Below are 17,126 nucleotides of genomic sequence, written 5' to 3'. Positions count from 1 at the left end.
TTGCCCTCAAGCTGTGATCCACCAAACCACTTAGTGCACCTCTGATGAGTAAACATCAACGGCAACAAAGCACCTGCTCCCGAACCTTTGACTCGTGGAGTGTCTTCTGTTGTCTTCAGTTTCTTCAGTGAATGTTTCATATTTTGAGAATTCTTTTTCCTTGTTTAAATCATACCGGCTTTATACTTGAGCCGGAGTACTGCTGCAGAGGCCTCATTAATGGCCTGTATTTGGTCTTTTGGCCCTGACTATAAAGAGGGAGGTGTCTCACTGTAGCAGCTGCTTCTGAGGAGCCAGACCACCTCAGGCTGTTTCTGCTCTGAGTCAATTTGAGATTTTGTATGGAACCAAGGTTAATGACATTTCACAAGTTAAAGTGGTTTCCCATCAAACTTATTTTGAGGTTGAGGAGGCAGTCAATTTATACGTAAATTTGAGCAATTACTTAGTTGTCGAAGACGGCCATTCCTTCATGGTTATGACTGATATGGACGCAGAGCGGTACCTGTGGCACGGCTGAGCAGTCCCGCCTCACACGAGTCCAGGGTTTAATGGACAGTGTGGGGCCTTTCTGTGTTTCTCCACATGTCTGGATGGGTTTTCTCCACTATTATGATGTTATATATTATCATTATTATTATTATTATTATTTGAATTTGTGTTTAAATTTTATAGGTGTCAACATAATTCCGCCCAACTTTACTGACTGAGATGGCGCCTTATGGTATGGAAAGCATAGGCTGCAAAAAAGTATACACCGAACAAAGGGGAACTATGCTTATCTCTGCTTTTATGCATTTATAAAAGTCTGCATAAAAAGTGAGACTTATCAGCACTGAGCAGATGTCCTAGTGCAGCACATCTAGCAGGGGTTTGGCACTCGGGCGGGGGGGCTGGGGGGTTTGAGGGTGGGGTCTGGGGACAGTGACGGCAGCCCGTGGCCTCTGTACAAAGCACAGCCCAGAGGCCCTGTCACATTTCATGTTCTGTCAGCAGATCCCAAAGCTTTATATGGAAGGAAGATATCATAACTCAAGTCTCAGATGTGACTCCGGAGCTGAGACTAAAGAGCCGAGTTTGTAGGTGAATAGTTTCGGTTTTATATATAGGTGCTTAGAGGAGAAACTTTCTGTTCTCAAGTTTGATCGCTGTTTATCCAGGCACCACCAGAAAAGTCGATATAAAGTTACTGTTTGTTTCTTCCGTGACAAACAAATGTATATCTGTCAATACTCGTAGTGGTTCTGCTTTATGCTCCTGGAAATGAAGAATAACAACCACCTCGATCAGGGCAGCTCTGGCTACACAGTTTGGATTGAACTATAGTAAAAAAGTGAATTTGATTGGCTGGATTTGAACGCCCTATATGAGACCTATGCTTAATAACACTAAATCCAATATAATCCAGATTTTCTTCGCTGCTACTGTACCATGCAGCATACAAACTAGTCAAAGTTCCACCAACTGTTCCCCACACTCCACCTCCTCATGAGACGTCTTTGTGCAAACACACTTCGAAATGCGAGCCACATTTTATGCCACATACATTATCGCTGAAATTTCACATTATATGGAAGTCTGGTTAACACATGCTTTTCTATTTATACTCGGAACATTTGCATTTGAGAGGCATTTTTGAATATTTGATGGTGTGCGGTTGTGTTGAGATGAGAATCAGACAGTCAAGGGATGCACCGCTCCAGGCGCCGACCGCTGCACATTGTGACTGGATTCAGGAGTGCGCGCTCGCTATTAATCATTTAATAAAGGGAGAGTGAAGAATTAGACCAGGGCTGTGCGGAGACTGCAGAGGGCTTAATATTTGGGTGTGTGATAAAGGTGATGTTTAAAGTGGAAAAGGTCATTTTTTGTGTTGACAGATAAAAATCAATGAACAAATGTGAGCCGGAGAGGCAAAACATTAAACAACCCAAACCTCGCTCCACTGACTGCAAAGACGAAGGTGAAAGATTTTAGGAATTTTTTTGTGTAGGCCCACAACAAAAAAATGCCTTATTGGCCAACAAAAATATGTTTTTACGATCTTATATATTAGATTGTTTAGTTATACTTCCCTTTTTCATTCAAATAGAGAGATGATAAGTGGCAGCAGCTTCAATCTGGTCCATCACTATTAAAAATGTGCTTTAAACCTGAAGAGATGCAGTGTGTTTGTACCCCAAAAGTAATGTATACTCTCTCATATTTGATCTAGATGCCATAATGAGGAGATATACTGTTATTCAGCTCAGGAGTCATCATATTACTAATATCTGAGTTGACTTTTTCATGCTCTGACCTTTGTGGTGCTAGACTAGCATACATTTTGAGAATATACTCTGAGCTTTCAACATCTCACTGTGGAATCTCATCACTAACTAGACAAATCTGACACTGGCCCTCCATGTTTGCACAGTATCCTATATAAACCATGCATTGTATACGCCGGGTCCAGGCCTGTCTGGCTGCACTAGAAGGTTGAGTGATTTAAGCGCCAGCAAATAAAATACTTTTACAACCTCTTCATTTCATGCGTATGATTTTGGATTTTCGTCATAGTGATTTACATCTCAACTGGACCATAAAACACCTCAATATTAAAAGAGGCAGGTCTCTCAGGAAAGGCCAAGGCGAACGGGACAATGCCCTCGTGATGGAGACCGTACCGTCTGTCATGGTGCGTCTGAAGTTATTGCTATAGAAACAGCATGGTTCACTTTTGCACATTCAAGCAACTGCCATATGTTTATCAATATGAACTATACAATTTATGCATTCATGAGAGCACACACAGTATGTATTGTCTGCTCCACTTCTCTGTGGAGACCTTGGTTAAGAAACACATTCCAACTATTTGGTAAAAGCATTGCTGAAATGTTTGTACAAATTGTCCATGAAACTAGTTTTGTTCTAACACAAAACATACTGACAAAAGCCATTTGTGTTTAGAGCAGATATAATATTAGAAGGACAGAGACATAGGGCTGTGGTTTTACAGTGTATTTCTCTGCAGATAACACATGCAGAATATGTAAGACCTGGACAGGCAGACAAACCTGACAAGAATCTAACAAGTGTCTGGAGCTCTTTATGCGTGTGCTCGCTCACACATCCGCAGGTGATACTTCCACGGCTTTACAGTCTCTCAGACGGTGGGCAGGATTTAGTAAGTGCATATAACAGTTTTTCTTTTTCAAGTTGCATTATTTGGTCCAAATTTAGCCCATTTTAATCCTAATGTGATCTTCCTTTATTCCTGTACAGCACATTTTACAAACAAAAGTAAATAAAATCAACAATTTAACACAATGCAAATATAATTAAACAACGGCGTGATAAAATATACAAATATCAGCAAAAATTTAAAAAACATTTGTAAAGGCCCATGTGAGGATGAATGCTCCTGTGTCACTGCTGACTGTTCCCTGCAGGATTTCAAAAGCCTCTTTGATTGAATGTCTGTACCAGTTTATCACATTTTTTTGTCAATGGGATTATCCTTTGGCGTTTATTTTGCTGCAAAATATAATTCTGTATTCATTAAACCATTATTTCCTAACAATATTTTCACATCTGCTCAAAACATATGCACCAAACTTGTGCATGCAGGAGATGGGAATAGATTGTGACTAAATTCAAGGCTGCGCTGTGAAAAATGGCCCCTTAAACAAAAGGAGCACATTTTGTACATTATTAATGTGGCCGTTCACAGCAGGAATCAAGAGGATTTAAGAACAGTGTCCCTTAAGTGCCATTTTCTCTGGCCCTGAGCAGCTCGGCCTCTCTGTCACAGCTGTGAGGATCATAATGTATTACACAGAGGCTGCAGGAGAACAAGAAGAAAAGGATAAGGTTCATAAAAAGAAGAGTGGAAAAGTAGATCAGAGACACGAGGGCAGCTAAGGTAGACACAATGTGGGACAATTATGAGCATCAAATTAGCGGGAGCCAATTTATAATCCATGAATGATTATCGTATCAAGTAAATGAACTGTGTAAGGATAATTATGTCAGTATGATCAGCCATCGGTGAAACAAATTTGTTTTGTCCACCAGGTATTTTAGTTTAATAAAGAGTTGTGCCTAATATATTTCATTGCAACCCACATTTGACATTTTCAAAGACGTCTGAGCTGTCTATGTGGTTAACTTTGAGCTAACTTTGAGCCTACTAACTACTTCTAGACACTGCGATGCTGCTCCTTTTGCTGAAAAATTAAAATAACGATCAGTGAATAATGAAGACCTTGTCCATATTAAATCAGCACATCGTCCAGACTGCAGGCGACAGGATAAAGCTGGCACACTGTAGAATTATAATGAACCACAGGAGGACCCAGTAACACACATGAACTGAGCACCAGGCTGTGGATATTTTCACACGCGCTGCAAGAGTCGTGTGTACTACAGCTCTGAGGCCTTTGAAACCGAGCCTCAGCCACCGCTCTGCCAGATCTCAATTATAGCTTGCTTTGATGAATTTGGATTCAGGGGGACGTAATTCACCTCTGCTTGTCTAGTTTCACCCAGTAATCCATCTCCGCTTTCCCAAATGATAAACCACAATCAGATACATGATGAAGGCAAAGCAGGTGCCATTAAAATACATTCTCGCTTCGACTAGTTGGGTTAGAGGGTAAATAAGGTGAATTTATTTCACTTTGAGGCTTGTAAACCTGCAGGATCCTTACTTTTAAATTCAGTCACACACAAACTTCATGAAATTTACAAGACTGGGTATAGAGACAAAGACCAAGCAGAGCAGAGAGGTGCTCAAGAAAACAAATGCGTCTTACTGACAGCTGAATAAAAGCCCCTGAAGACGACGCGCAGATTTTTGCACTTGAATTTACAATGTTTTAGATCAGGGACAAATGCTAGTCTTCTATATATGACAACAGGTCTACACCATTAATAATTAGAAGAAACAAAATGGAGTCTAGGATTATTTAGCTCATCGATTGTCCTCTGCAAACAACAAAATGCTAAAAATGGCTAAGATATCGACACATTCTTGCAGTTTAGCAGCATATTTCTGTCTTTATAACATTCAGATAAACAAGAAATCCCAAAAATAATTAAAAAAAACTCTTTGCAGCTTAGTTATCTGACATTACAATCAACAAAGCCACGAAGACACATACAAAATATCCTTGGCAGCGCTAACAAAACAGAACATAAAAGTAACTTGGATAATACGCTTGTGCTGACATGAAAGAGTGGAAGGAGCCATTTGAAATAAGTGTTTTACAGCGTTAAAACCCAGCGCAGTGAAAACACTTTGTGCATAATGGTCTGGGTGTGTCCCAGGCAGCACATCCTTCTCTCAGTGCCATTAATTATAAATAAGAAAGAGCACAGACAAATGAGACAACAGAAAAAGCCGCTGCCAAATAGTACAGTGACACTGGCAGCACACTGTCTGCAAGGGAAGCAGTTAAGTGGATATTAAGTGTTTGAATGGTGGGGTTTGGACAATACGCAGACTATATATAATTCAGTTATGAGCGAGAAGGGCCCGTTAATGGGGTGCAGTGCGTTGGAGATGAGATGTTCACAATGCAAAGTGAATGGAACGCTCTTAGAAAGCTTTGGACAAAAATGTGTGATTGCAAAATAATATTCATGTTTTCTGACAGAAGCTTATTCATGGAGTAAATAAAGGTGCACTCTGTAACTTTCTGGAGGGTACATCACTTGTTTATCACCATGGACATTGATCTAAAATGTTACACAGTATGGGGTTAAATTTAAGCATTTCATCATTTAAACTTAGTTAAATAAATGTAAGATAGGTCAGTATAATGCTGCACAGTGGAACATTCTAGGTAAACAATAAAATCTCAATGGGATTAAGTAAGTGGCAGACCCCTCACGAGAAAAGTTACACAGTGCACCTTTAAGATTACTACAATTCTCACTGTTATGGCCCTTAAGTTCTTTTCATTGTGTGTATTTTGGCAAGTGTGTTTCATGTGTGCGTCTGAATCTGTCCCTTTCCACATGAAATCCTGTCTGTGTGAGCTCTCGCCGATGATTGGAGGACTGTTTTCCAGCCTGTCCAATCACGTGTCTCACCTACAGCTGCCTCTCGTACTTAAGGAGATTCAGGACACCTGTTTGGGGCTGCGTGTGGCCATTTTGTTTGTGTACTGTGTGTCTTTTGTTACGATGCTAATGTAAAAGTGACTTTGTTTTGAGACACTTGACTGTCAGCACTGACTCTGGCCGTGTTCCAATTCACCAAAGTTCCCTTAAATGCGGCGTTTACAACAAAGCCTGTCCCATTTCATGCACTCGACGAATGCGGTCAAAAATGTGCCCTGCGTTTCCATGGAGATCGGCCGTAGCCAAAGCGTGCATCCGAGGACTCTTTACGCACTGCTATATCCCATCATGCACCACGCCTACTCAAAAAAGAGACAAAAATGGAGTACGGTACGCAATACACGTTCAAATGTAAGTACTGGTTTACGTCACCTACATGAAACTGTTAAAATGTGAGTAAAGATCTGTCTGAGGCGACTCGACCTCAGTGAAGTCCTGTTCATTTGTGTTTAAAGTAATCGCGGTGTAAGTGACCAAACCATGAGTGGAATTATCCTTTGCACTTGTATATTAGTGTAGCTGTCGTAATGTTTAATATTCGTCCTTATTTAAGAATATTCTTTTGTCTTTAGGGAGAGATGAGCAGATGCTGGAATGTATCTGCCTGAGGAGGGAGAATGGGCACTTATTCACTGGGGCCAAATTCTCCACAAGCGAGCATACTTCAGCCCCAGACAGAGGTTGAAGTATGCACCATGTCCCATTTCATCACAAATGTGGAGTATCATTCGAACGGTGGATTTGGCGAATTGGGACATGGACTGTGTTTGTCAAGATTGTGTTATGTTATTGTGAAAGTTTTGTTAACATTACTTTTGTTTAAACCCTGCACATTACCTTTTGTTTAGTTAACCTTCTACAGCCCTGTTCATTAAAAACTTCTTACTTTACCATTTTCCATCCTGTTTTTTTGTTACTTTCCAGACCCTAAACGAGCTGGGTCGTAACACTCACCCATTAAAATATAATATTCTGTCAAAATAAATAGTTTTTATATGCAACATTTACTAATTAGCAGGATCCAAAACACCTTCATTTGTGTTTTCTGCTCATACTGTAAGAGCTCAGTGGGTTTAATCTTACACTGCTCATGTTCAGACACAGCATCATGACCAAGTTACTTCAGGCTGACAGGGCTGCAAATCATCCATTTCTTTTCTATGCTGCTTTTTCTAGGTTGTAGTGCCATGGAAACACCAAAATGTTCTAGTGTGAGGCAAGTGTGTGTGAGGACTGGACTGGAACCTCCTAAAAACTGCAGCTCTCCTCTGCAGTGATGAGTATCTATCAATAGAGCTCCGGGGACTATAGTTAACCAACAGACACATTACTCTAGCTCTAGGTCTTATTGAGAAGAGACTAAAACATTTGAAACTATTCCCCAGTAGCTGCTTCAATTAGAAACTGGGATATAAATATATTGAGAGCAAATAAGATCTATTTAGTTTAGTCGAAAGCAGAGTCATTTTGGGAGAGAACCGCTTACAAAACTAAACAAGAGGGGCTTTAGGGATAGGAAAAGCAAACAGCAGAGAAATGAGGACTCCGGCTGATTTCTGCAGAGCCAAGTTTTACGAGACAAACTTTTCCTCTGTGTGTGTGACAAAGTGAAGAGGCTCTCACTGAGAACTAGCACCTGTGTCTCCCAATTGGCAACACTCACTGAACACGTACAGAGCTTTCTCTATTTAACAAATACTTCCAAATGCTTCAGTCTAATTGCATTTTTTTCAGACAGTTGTGATCGGACCGGCTACGTGCGTTTTAAAAGATCCAAATTCAGTTCACAGTAGGTTCACACACATGAAAAATTTAGCGGTACCAATTTAAAACGTACTGACGGATGAAAGACAAATCGAATGTTTTTCAGAAGTTTTTCTATGAAGTATTTCTATAAAAACAAGGTAAAGCTTAACTGCACAGAGACTGAAGCCCTGTGTCGAGGTGTTTTCCCAATTTTTTAACAAATATACAGACGAAATATGAGTTAATCAATCAGTCTCTTAAGTTTTCACAGGCGTTCCTTCGTACTCCAGCCAAAAAACACAAAACTTAATGGCTCACACTACCCTTATCCGTGTTTCCAAATCCTTTCTTTCATAATCCTACAAATTAACACCAGTAGAAACCAAAACACGTCATCAATCGATCTGCGTATTACGAATTATCAAGGAGACGATCTTCAACGATTATAGGCTTATTGCTTAAAAAAGTCTTCTCTTTAGCTGATTCTGCCCTCTAGAGTCAGAATAATTAAGTGTTTTCATTACTAAACATTCCCGGGTACATTTATAGCCTTGTATTTCAATAACTTCTTGATTTATTAGACTTACAACCCAGAACGTCCCCTGTTTTCTATCTACTCCACAGGCTACAAACGCTGACAGATGAATCAGACCTGTAATAAATCCAATAGTGTTTATAAAGAGCACATTGGCGTTCATTTCATTTCTTATGTTGTAAAGAATACTAAAGCTCTTTTAATTTATTCACTTTCCATCAGAGACCACGCGCCCCGTCTTGATATATTTTCCTAACTTGGCACATGAAATTACGCACAAACCTTAAAGCACCAGGGTAAATCTGGCTTCGAATTAGCATTACCTGTGCAAAAAAAAAGTAATTCTTCAGCAGCAGCTTGTAAAAAAGCAAGAAATAGCAGAAAAAAACACAACACAGGTTAGCAAACGACCTTAGCTGCACAAAGTATAAAGTAATTGTTTGTTATGGTGGCTCGCTCAGATGTTTTAGATCTTCTGTCACTTTGAATTTTGGCTTTGTTATGAAGGTCTTGCATAATTGCTGTAACAGAATTTTGCGCTTTTTATCCATTAAAACCCTGAAAATATATTCATTTGCAAATATCCTTCCTCATTTAAAGAGGTGTTATTTTACTTCTATGGGGTATTAACTGCTACACATAAAGTATTTAGATGAACATGTTTTGAAAATGTTATATTCGCCGAAAACAACGTATTAACATGTTTCTATAAGTTTCAATTTCATTTTTGACGCTCTGAGACTCGGCTTCTTTTGCATCACTTCACTTCCCACGTTAAGTCACTCTCCCGCAGTCACAACACAATCAACACAACGTCACAACACAATCAACACAACATCACAACACAATCAACATGTTTAATGTTTCCCCTAATCAAACACATACTGGAGTTTTATTTAGATCATTCACACTTGTTTCATTAAGCCACTAATCCAAATGTTTTCTCTAATTTCTAATGTTTTCTCTGAGCGCTCAAAAAAGCTCCATTTGCTTGGCGGGTTTGGCGGGTCATTTTTTCTCAGAAGAAAAATATGTAGACTATAAATATTTGATCTACATTGGCCTATCGCTGATTATGTTTGATAAGTAAATAAAGTTTACATGACCGGCGCAACCTGACGCCACCGCAGCGCGCCCCCTTTGAGCAGCATTGTGCCCCACCCACATCCACCACATGAGCCGGTTGCAACCATTTGTCACAGTAAGGAGCCAAAAAAAAAGCATTAAGAGACGACGTATTTTGTTTTGAAGGAAAATTGCAGCTGGTTTGTCGTATTGACGGATTCACTTCCATTATGTCTGTTTTCAAGCACAATTTTCACTAAAATAAAGCTGCATTTACTGACATATCTTTACAGTGTCTTTAATGATTGCGAGCCGGGGCGGGTTGTGTAAATAGATTCATGCCGAGGCGGGATATACATCTGAATTGCGGGACCCACAGGTTGGAAAAAAGCCTGACTCGCACATGTCTCGTGGACGCTATTCATGGGTTTCTAGCTATGGCGACCTTCTTCTGTTGTCATAGCGATTAAGCAATTCAAGTCTGAAGCCCATGAATAGAAAACCCTGACCTTCATAAACTCCTGCTAATATAAAAACACAATAAAAAGTAAAAGATTGAAACATAAAAGATAAAAAATTGTGATTTTAAGGGTGGCGCTAATGTTCCACTTGTGTTTTATTACGGCTTCGGCCTGAACTTTTCACTAAACAAAGTCGACATACATCAGAAGAGCTAATGGATTAAAATGGAATAACATGTTTTATTTTTTTCCAAGTATCGCTATGGCAACAACATGCAAAATACAACATTGCCCCGCTGGATTTTTTTGACAAGGACGACCTGAAGAGTCACTGTGCCAAATTTCATGTTCTTCAATGAAACTAATAAGTTGTTATAAGACTTCGTAGGAAAAATTGGAAATGTTCCCATTAGAATAACACGGGCTCTATCACACATCACCATGGCAACCCAGTGAGAGATATGACATGGGTATAATTGACTTAAATATAGTTTAACTTAATATTTTTCTCATATTTTATCCCATTAGGATAACAGGGGCATTTTGGTACATCGCCACAGCAACACGGTGCAAAAAACAACATGGGTGTGATTGACATTTTTGATTGGGATGACCTGAAGGAATTTTATGTCGAATTTCATAACATTTGGGAAAAGTAAATTTTTGAGCCTCCATACTAATTATTTGTTATTAGGAGGTGCTATCGTGGCAGATTAGTTTTTTCACAATGAGAAGGTTTAGGCTAAATCTGTCCAGTTACGTTTAAAGTTTTGTAAGGAAAGAGTCAAAGTGTTGTAGTGAGCGTCTTCAAGCTGCAGGTTTAGTGTAATAATGTTTAGTTTAGCCATGCGCAGTCCCTGACCCGCTCGTCTGGACTTGCCCTGTTATTTGAGACGCAGCAGCCGCCTTGTGTTCTCCCAGACTCCCAGACCACACGATCCTCACCTGCCTGCACACCTGCTTCTACTGCTCTGCGCTTAAAAATTCTCATCATTTACTCAGGCATTACCCTTTTTTCCAAACATGATGTAGCTGTCCTTGTCTGTCATGCAGGAAAACACTAAAAAAAATAGTTTTGAGCCACTGGGCCAGCAGCACTTCTCCTACCTGCTGAGATAATGAGTGCACACAGTTGCCAAATGAAACAGTTGCAAAAGCATTTACAGAGGAAAATTTAAATGTCCACAAACATCTGAAATAGAACAGCGATTCTCAACAGCAACACCGCAGAAATAATTAGTCGTACTTGACTAAAGTGAAGCTAAAACAAGGCCACATAAGGAACAAATCACAAATGATACGTCAAGATATAACAATCAGATTTCATACCAATCCTGCGGTGCAACTAATCCATTTCTGATCAAGACTAATGAGATTCTATCATTTCTAATCGTCAATGAGAAGCTTGAGTCTTTTTTGGACCAGAATTCAGACTTTGCAGCAAAATAAATCACTATATTTTGTGTTATATGACGCTGATTAATGGTCTGTATTGTTTATATTCAGGAAATCCATATTTTTAATGAGACAAAATCAAATCTATGTACTAATTTGAAAAAAAAAAAGTGATTAATGTTTTTTTTTTTTTCTTTTCATATTGCCCGACCCCACAAAACAATATCAAAATTCACGCGTTTATTAAAAAATCTGCATCACATTGTTGACAGTCGGACCACACGAGCCGCAAACACGCACAAACACAGACGCATAACATTCTGTCTGCTATCTCTGCAGCCTCTCGGTTGTCACGCAGGGAAATTACAGAAGATAAAGAGTTGACTGTATCTGTCCTCCGAGCATCACCAGAAATGCTGATTTACTGAGCTGTTGAATCGACTTGACAAGTGGATTTGCTTGCAGCCATCTTGGGAACTGTCACAACCATTTACAGCCAAATCAGCAATTTGTTAATGACCAGCTTTGTGAGGCCTTATGGTCCGCTCAATCAGGCAACACAGCAATCCCATAATACTCTCTGTCAGAGGTCAATGAGAAGGGATTACTGCTGATCACAATGCTCAGATGTGATGTTATAAGCTTTAAAAGCACATGCTTTGGTCATTATACACTGCCTTTACAGGGGCTTTGATATGACTTCCGTTTCTACGTAACGTTATCTCTTTCTCATTGTTTTCCTTTTTTAATTCACGTTTAACCAAGTAACCACACGCAATACTGATTATCTGCCGTTAACATGAGACGACTACCAATGTAACCCATTATACTGCTGCTGCGGTAGAGAAAGCAACAACTCCCAAAAGGCATTTCCGATAGTCAACAATAGTCGTTTGGTGTGGCGGCGATGCTATGATTAAAGTAATTATCTAGGAACTGTCTCTTGTTTGTATCCTACCTGATCACATTGCTATGCCCAAGAGGAGACAGAGACACGACTGACAAAAAAGTGAAAAATTCAGTCACAAATCAAAACAACCTGTGCAAATATTCATTCCAGCTTCAGTTCAGTATTCAGAAGTAGTACTCCATTGTTTTTTTCCTATTATAATCATCGTTTTTGTGAGGAAGAATAGTTTTTATATTGTATTTGAGCTACTGCCTCCGAGTAATTTCCCTTGCAGATCAATAAAGTTTGTCTATGAGTATCAATGTGTAACGAGCTCCACTGTGTTTGCCCGGAGACACAAGCAGGATGCACTAAATATTTTTCACGCTACACATTTTTGTTTTGTTCAGACTTTAAGAAACTTGACACCCGTGAAGAGCGTTCTACATCTGTGGGCGAGTGTGAACCTGCTCCGTCCAATGCCTTTAGTGAATCCCCCCCGGGCCCGCTGTCTGTACTTTGTCCGCTTCGGCCGACTCCCGCTGTGTTGCCATGTTGATTGTCCTGGTAACAGACCACTTAACTCCACATCACATAGTAACAACGTCCAGTGTATTTCTGTCTCATCTCTTCAATTACACACAGCGCAGATTCGTCTTGATATCTGAAAGCTCTGATTGACCTCCTGTGGAACATCGCTGCGCAGATATGAGGCTTTAAGAGTGCTTGACTATGAGTATAATGTAGGAGGCATAATACTGAAACGAGTGCACTCCTCATCACATCATGGCTGTGACTTTGCCTGAAGCTCGGTGTCTTCTCTTGACGCCTCTGGCCGGAAAAACGCTTTTACACAAGTATATTTAGACAATATCAACGCGGTTATGCAATGTTAACTCACAACGATGGATAAAAACGCTGTAAGTGTTGATATATTTGGGGAAATGAAATAAACGTACGTGACAATTTCATATATCACAAATGTTTCTGCCATCTCATGTCATGCAGAGCGGTCGACGGCGTTATTGAAGCAGACGGCGCCATACTGGATCTATTAAACGTCTTTTCACATATTTATACACCAAGACGCCAGAGTTATTCATCTCAGAACCGAAAGCTCAGAATCTACATTTGCAGTTTCCTCACGTGTCGAGCGAAAAACGATAATTCCCCATTTTACAAACAAGTAAATTTAATCATCAGAATGGCCAACGCAAATCAAGCTGTACTGTAAGTTTTTTCTATTATTGTCTGATTATGTTCCCTGCTGCAGAATCATGAAGCGAAAGCACAAAAGGACTCTGAAGCTGTCACGAAGGATGTTTCACGGTTGTGCCACGGTTCATTTGATAATAAATAAACATAAATACGGTTTGTGTGATCCTGATATGCCATAGGACCTAACGCAATATGACGTACTGTGTGTAAATACATATGTGCCCCCGGTCCAACTATGTCCCAGTGCCATAAATTATCCGCACTGATTGAGCTGTCTGCCCTGCTGCATTTGGAGAATTAAGATCCGGTATGTGACGTCCCTGTTTTTTAGTTTTATTCATCCCTGTTGCTCGGTTTGGCAGCCTTCAGCTCAACATTCCAGGCCTATAATATTTAATGGAGATGTAGTGGGCACGTTATTGTTTATTAGGGAGAAATATACACCAGATTTCCCCATTGTCACAAATAAAATGATATGGTTCAACATTTGTGGCTCCTGCGCTCAGTCTGGGAGTGGGTTTGTTAAAAGTGTTGAAAATCAGACACTAATTGAATCAATACTGAAACTAGTGTTGAAATTAGATACTTGTTTGAGCAGGTATCAATGCTAAAAAAGTGGGACATTCACAGGACAGAAATGGACCTTTCCTGGATAGATTTTGAATGATTTTGAGCTTTATCAGATTAAGACCACATAAAATAGATGAGGTAATGCTCATGGACGACACGTGGATGACTGAGGGATTACACAGATATAACACACACAGTGATATAAGATGCACTATTTAATGCATTATCTAAAGAAAGAATGTTTTTTTGTTATTTTCATTGTGATATCAGAATCAGTATTGAGTTTCAGTATCGTGACAACACTAGTATGTCCTCTCTTTCTAAAATCTGCAAAAGCCATCAAAAATTCACCTAAACTATCAAGGTACCATCATAATCTCTGAAGTTTAAAGCAAAAAACATGTTTCCATCTCACACTGGACACAACACTGATGAAGTTGTTTTGTGAGCCAAAGAATGGAAACTAACCACAGTCACTGATGTGGGACTGCATGTTCCCCACAGGCACCTGGCCGATGCTCCGCCCCTTATGGAGAAGGTATTAGGTGCCAAAGTGAAATGGAGACTTCCCTCCAGGAAGAATGTTTACCCAGGCTTAGCACACAGCCCACTGCTTCAGACAGCCTGTGTATAGCTCCCTGTGTGCGCATGATTTCTGCACCAGTGCTGTGCCATTTCAAACCAGGACCAGCCCAAAATGACCCCCGACTTCCTCCTTTCCCTCTCCTGTCTGTCCTTAGAGTAATGACGAGAATAGCTCCTTTAGAAACACCCAGTGGAAGCAAATTAACTGAATGTGATCAGGCATAAAAGAAACAGAATATACTAGAAGTTATGTGAGGTTTCAAATAGGATTTGGGAGAGAGAAAATTCCAAGAATTCCAACAAAGCAGTGACATGTTCTGTGCCAGAGTATGTGTTTTATTTCAAATATAAATAGATTATTAACTTACCCTCAAGGTACAAGTTAGTGCTTCCTGCATCACATCATTTAGTACAACACTCTCTTTCACACATTGATTAAGATATAAAAAAGGTTTTAGTTGCTGGAAAGTACACAATAAGGTGCAATTATATCTCAGAGCATGTGGAAATGACTGCTTTTATGGACGATGATACAAAGGGGAGCAGACCAAAAGACTAATGTCATCTTTATCTCCCTGGAGCAGAAATGTTAGATGATACGAGCCTGACCTCTTCTTTGTGTGGAGACTGAGCACGGTCTGGGTTTTATCTTATTCTTTCAGAGGAGGATTAAAATGACCCCCTTTTAAGAATAAATTTGCATGTTATCAACGGCATAAAGTATAGACTAATGAACAAGTGACCGAGAAAAACAGCGTATAAAGTGAAGCACAGTTGAAAATGCTCATTTAAGCGACATATTATCAGTGAATGTGCTTTATACCTTGGATGTGCTGGTTCACCACGTTCTCCAGCCGGTCCAGTCTTTCAATAATCCGAAGCGTGTCTCCTCGTTTGTCCCCCTCAAACTTTCTATCCGGCAAAGGCATGGGCACTTTGATGTAAATGTTTGCGATGTAATTAGTCACCCATCCCACATACAGAAGGCAAACGATGTTGGTCATGCCACTCAGGATCACGCAAGTGGACACCAAAGTTTTGGTTCTCCTGGTGCAAGCCATGCCAACATCCCTCCATGCAGGCTGCAGGATCCCGCTGTTCAACCCGAGGAGAGGGCGAGAGCCGCGCGTAAAGAGCCGCGCGTAAAGAGCCGCGGACCTGGCTGCAACTTATCTCCTCACAAAGAGAAACGAGGCCAAGCTAAACTTTAAAAGAGCATCTGAAAAGAGAAATGTAGATTCAGCTTTGCCCATCTACAGGTGAAGAGTCCGCTGTAGCTCCATGGTGGAGTAGTGCACCTCACATGAGTCCACTCGCGAATGAAGACAGAGAAACGCGGCACAGCGAGAGCATCCAGCGCCAGCCAATGAGAGCAGAGCGCGGACTGACTGAGTGCTGAGCTGCTCCGGGCGTCCCCCCTGCGTCCCCCCGTGCGTCCCCCCTGCGTCCCCCGTGCGCACAGGTCAGCCATCAAACGCGGGACTTGAACCATCAGTTATCTGCGCCAAACAAACCGTGCGTCTTTACCTCTGCACAAACAGGCGCAGACGCAAAACGCACTGTGCAAATGAGTCACACGTTTGGAGGGTTTTCTTAATCATTCTTTAAACGTTTTTGTGTTTGCAATTTATGTTTACTTTACAGAGCCACGCGATTAAAATGGATAAGTAAAGGTTTGACTAAAGGTTTGATTAAGGGCTGTGGCGCTTAATGTTGGCACGAGTATAGATTTTAATTTAAAAAACAACAAAAAAGAGAGAAAGAAGAAGACTTTTTTACAATACATTTATTTTGTTTCATTTGTCAGTTAAAAGAAAATGTTAAAGCCAAACACAATCACACATCCATGTTCCAGCCCCTCCCACAGCACTGACTGCCCCTCCCTCCTCACTGTCTGCACCGCCTCAAAGTCCTCCACCTGCTCCACCTGCCCCACCAGTGTGCTGTACGTGAATTCCACTTTGAACTGTGCCCCCACCAGTGCAGCCTGAGCCGCCTTGTGGCTCCTCCGGGTGAGCCACACGCTCATCTTAGACTGACCCAGGATAAAGTTTATTAGAACAACAGTTCTGCATTTGGCTACAGAAAACTTGGGTCTAAACACGAAGAGCTCCCGGGTCAGTGTTTGTCCCAGAGTCTGCAGTAAGTGTCCCAAAAGTGTCTGAAGAGGGGAGCCAGTCGTGGACAAGACAACCACAGTTGTTCTATTGTCTCTTCTTGTTGGCAGAAGGCACAATGGCTCTGATCTTGGGTCAAAGTGACCTACATATCTGTTTGTAACCACAGCCCTATGCAACACCCACCAATGGAGATCTACATAGCGTTTCTCCACAGGAGGGCGGCACAGGCACCTCCAGCAGCCTCGTGGAGAAGAACCTGGAATCCAACCAACTGGATTCTGGGACACCTAACAGCTCGGCTCTGTGGAGGACTTCGACGGACAGGATATGGAGGTCCTTCTTCTTTTCTGCAAACATCTCTGGGGAGACAGGAGAGTCAAATGAGAGCAGGCCTCTGTTGTTGTTCCATGTTCCTCCAGCGGCCCACACACAGC

At 40.9% G+C, this 17,126-nt stretch overlaps 1 protein-coding gene across 1 annotated transcript in view; it reads right to left on the bottom strand.

The window, feature by feature from the left end:
- Positions 1–15,893, bottom strand: part of galnt18b (UDP-N-acetyl-alpha-D-galactosamine:polypeptide N-acetylgalactosaminyltransferase 18b) — a 74,632-nt gene extending 58,739 nt beyond the window's left edge. The window contains exon 1 of the mRNA XM_055232282.1: positions 15,396–15,893. Coding sequence (XP_055088257.1) covers positions 15,396–15,633 — 238 coding nt within the window. The 5' untranslated portion in view covers positions 15,634–15,893. The remainder of the gene's footprint in view (positions 1–15,395) is intronic.
- Positions 15,894–17,126: the final 1,233 nt, after the last annotated feature.

The sequence above is a fragment of the Periophthalmus magnuspinnatus genome, chromosome 3 (genome assembly GCF_009829125.3).
Source record: "Periophthalmus magnuspinnatus isolate fPerMag1 chromosome 3, fPerMag1.2.pri, whole genome shotgun sequence".
Taxonomy (NCBI): domain Eukaryota; kingdom Metazoa; phylum Chordata; class Actinopteri; order Gobiiformes; family Gobiidae; genus Periophthalmus; species Periophthalmus magnuspinnatus.
This window is presented reverse-complemented; position numbering and strand designations above follow the sequence as displayed.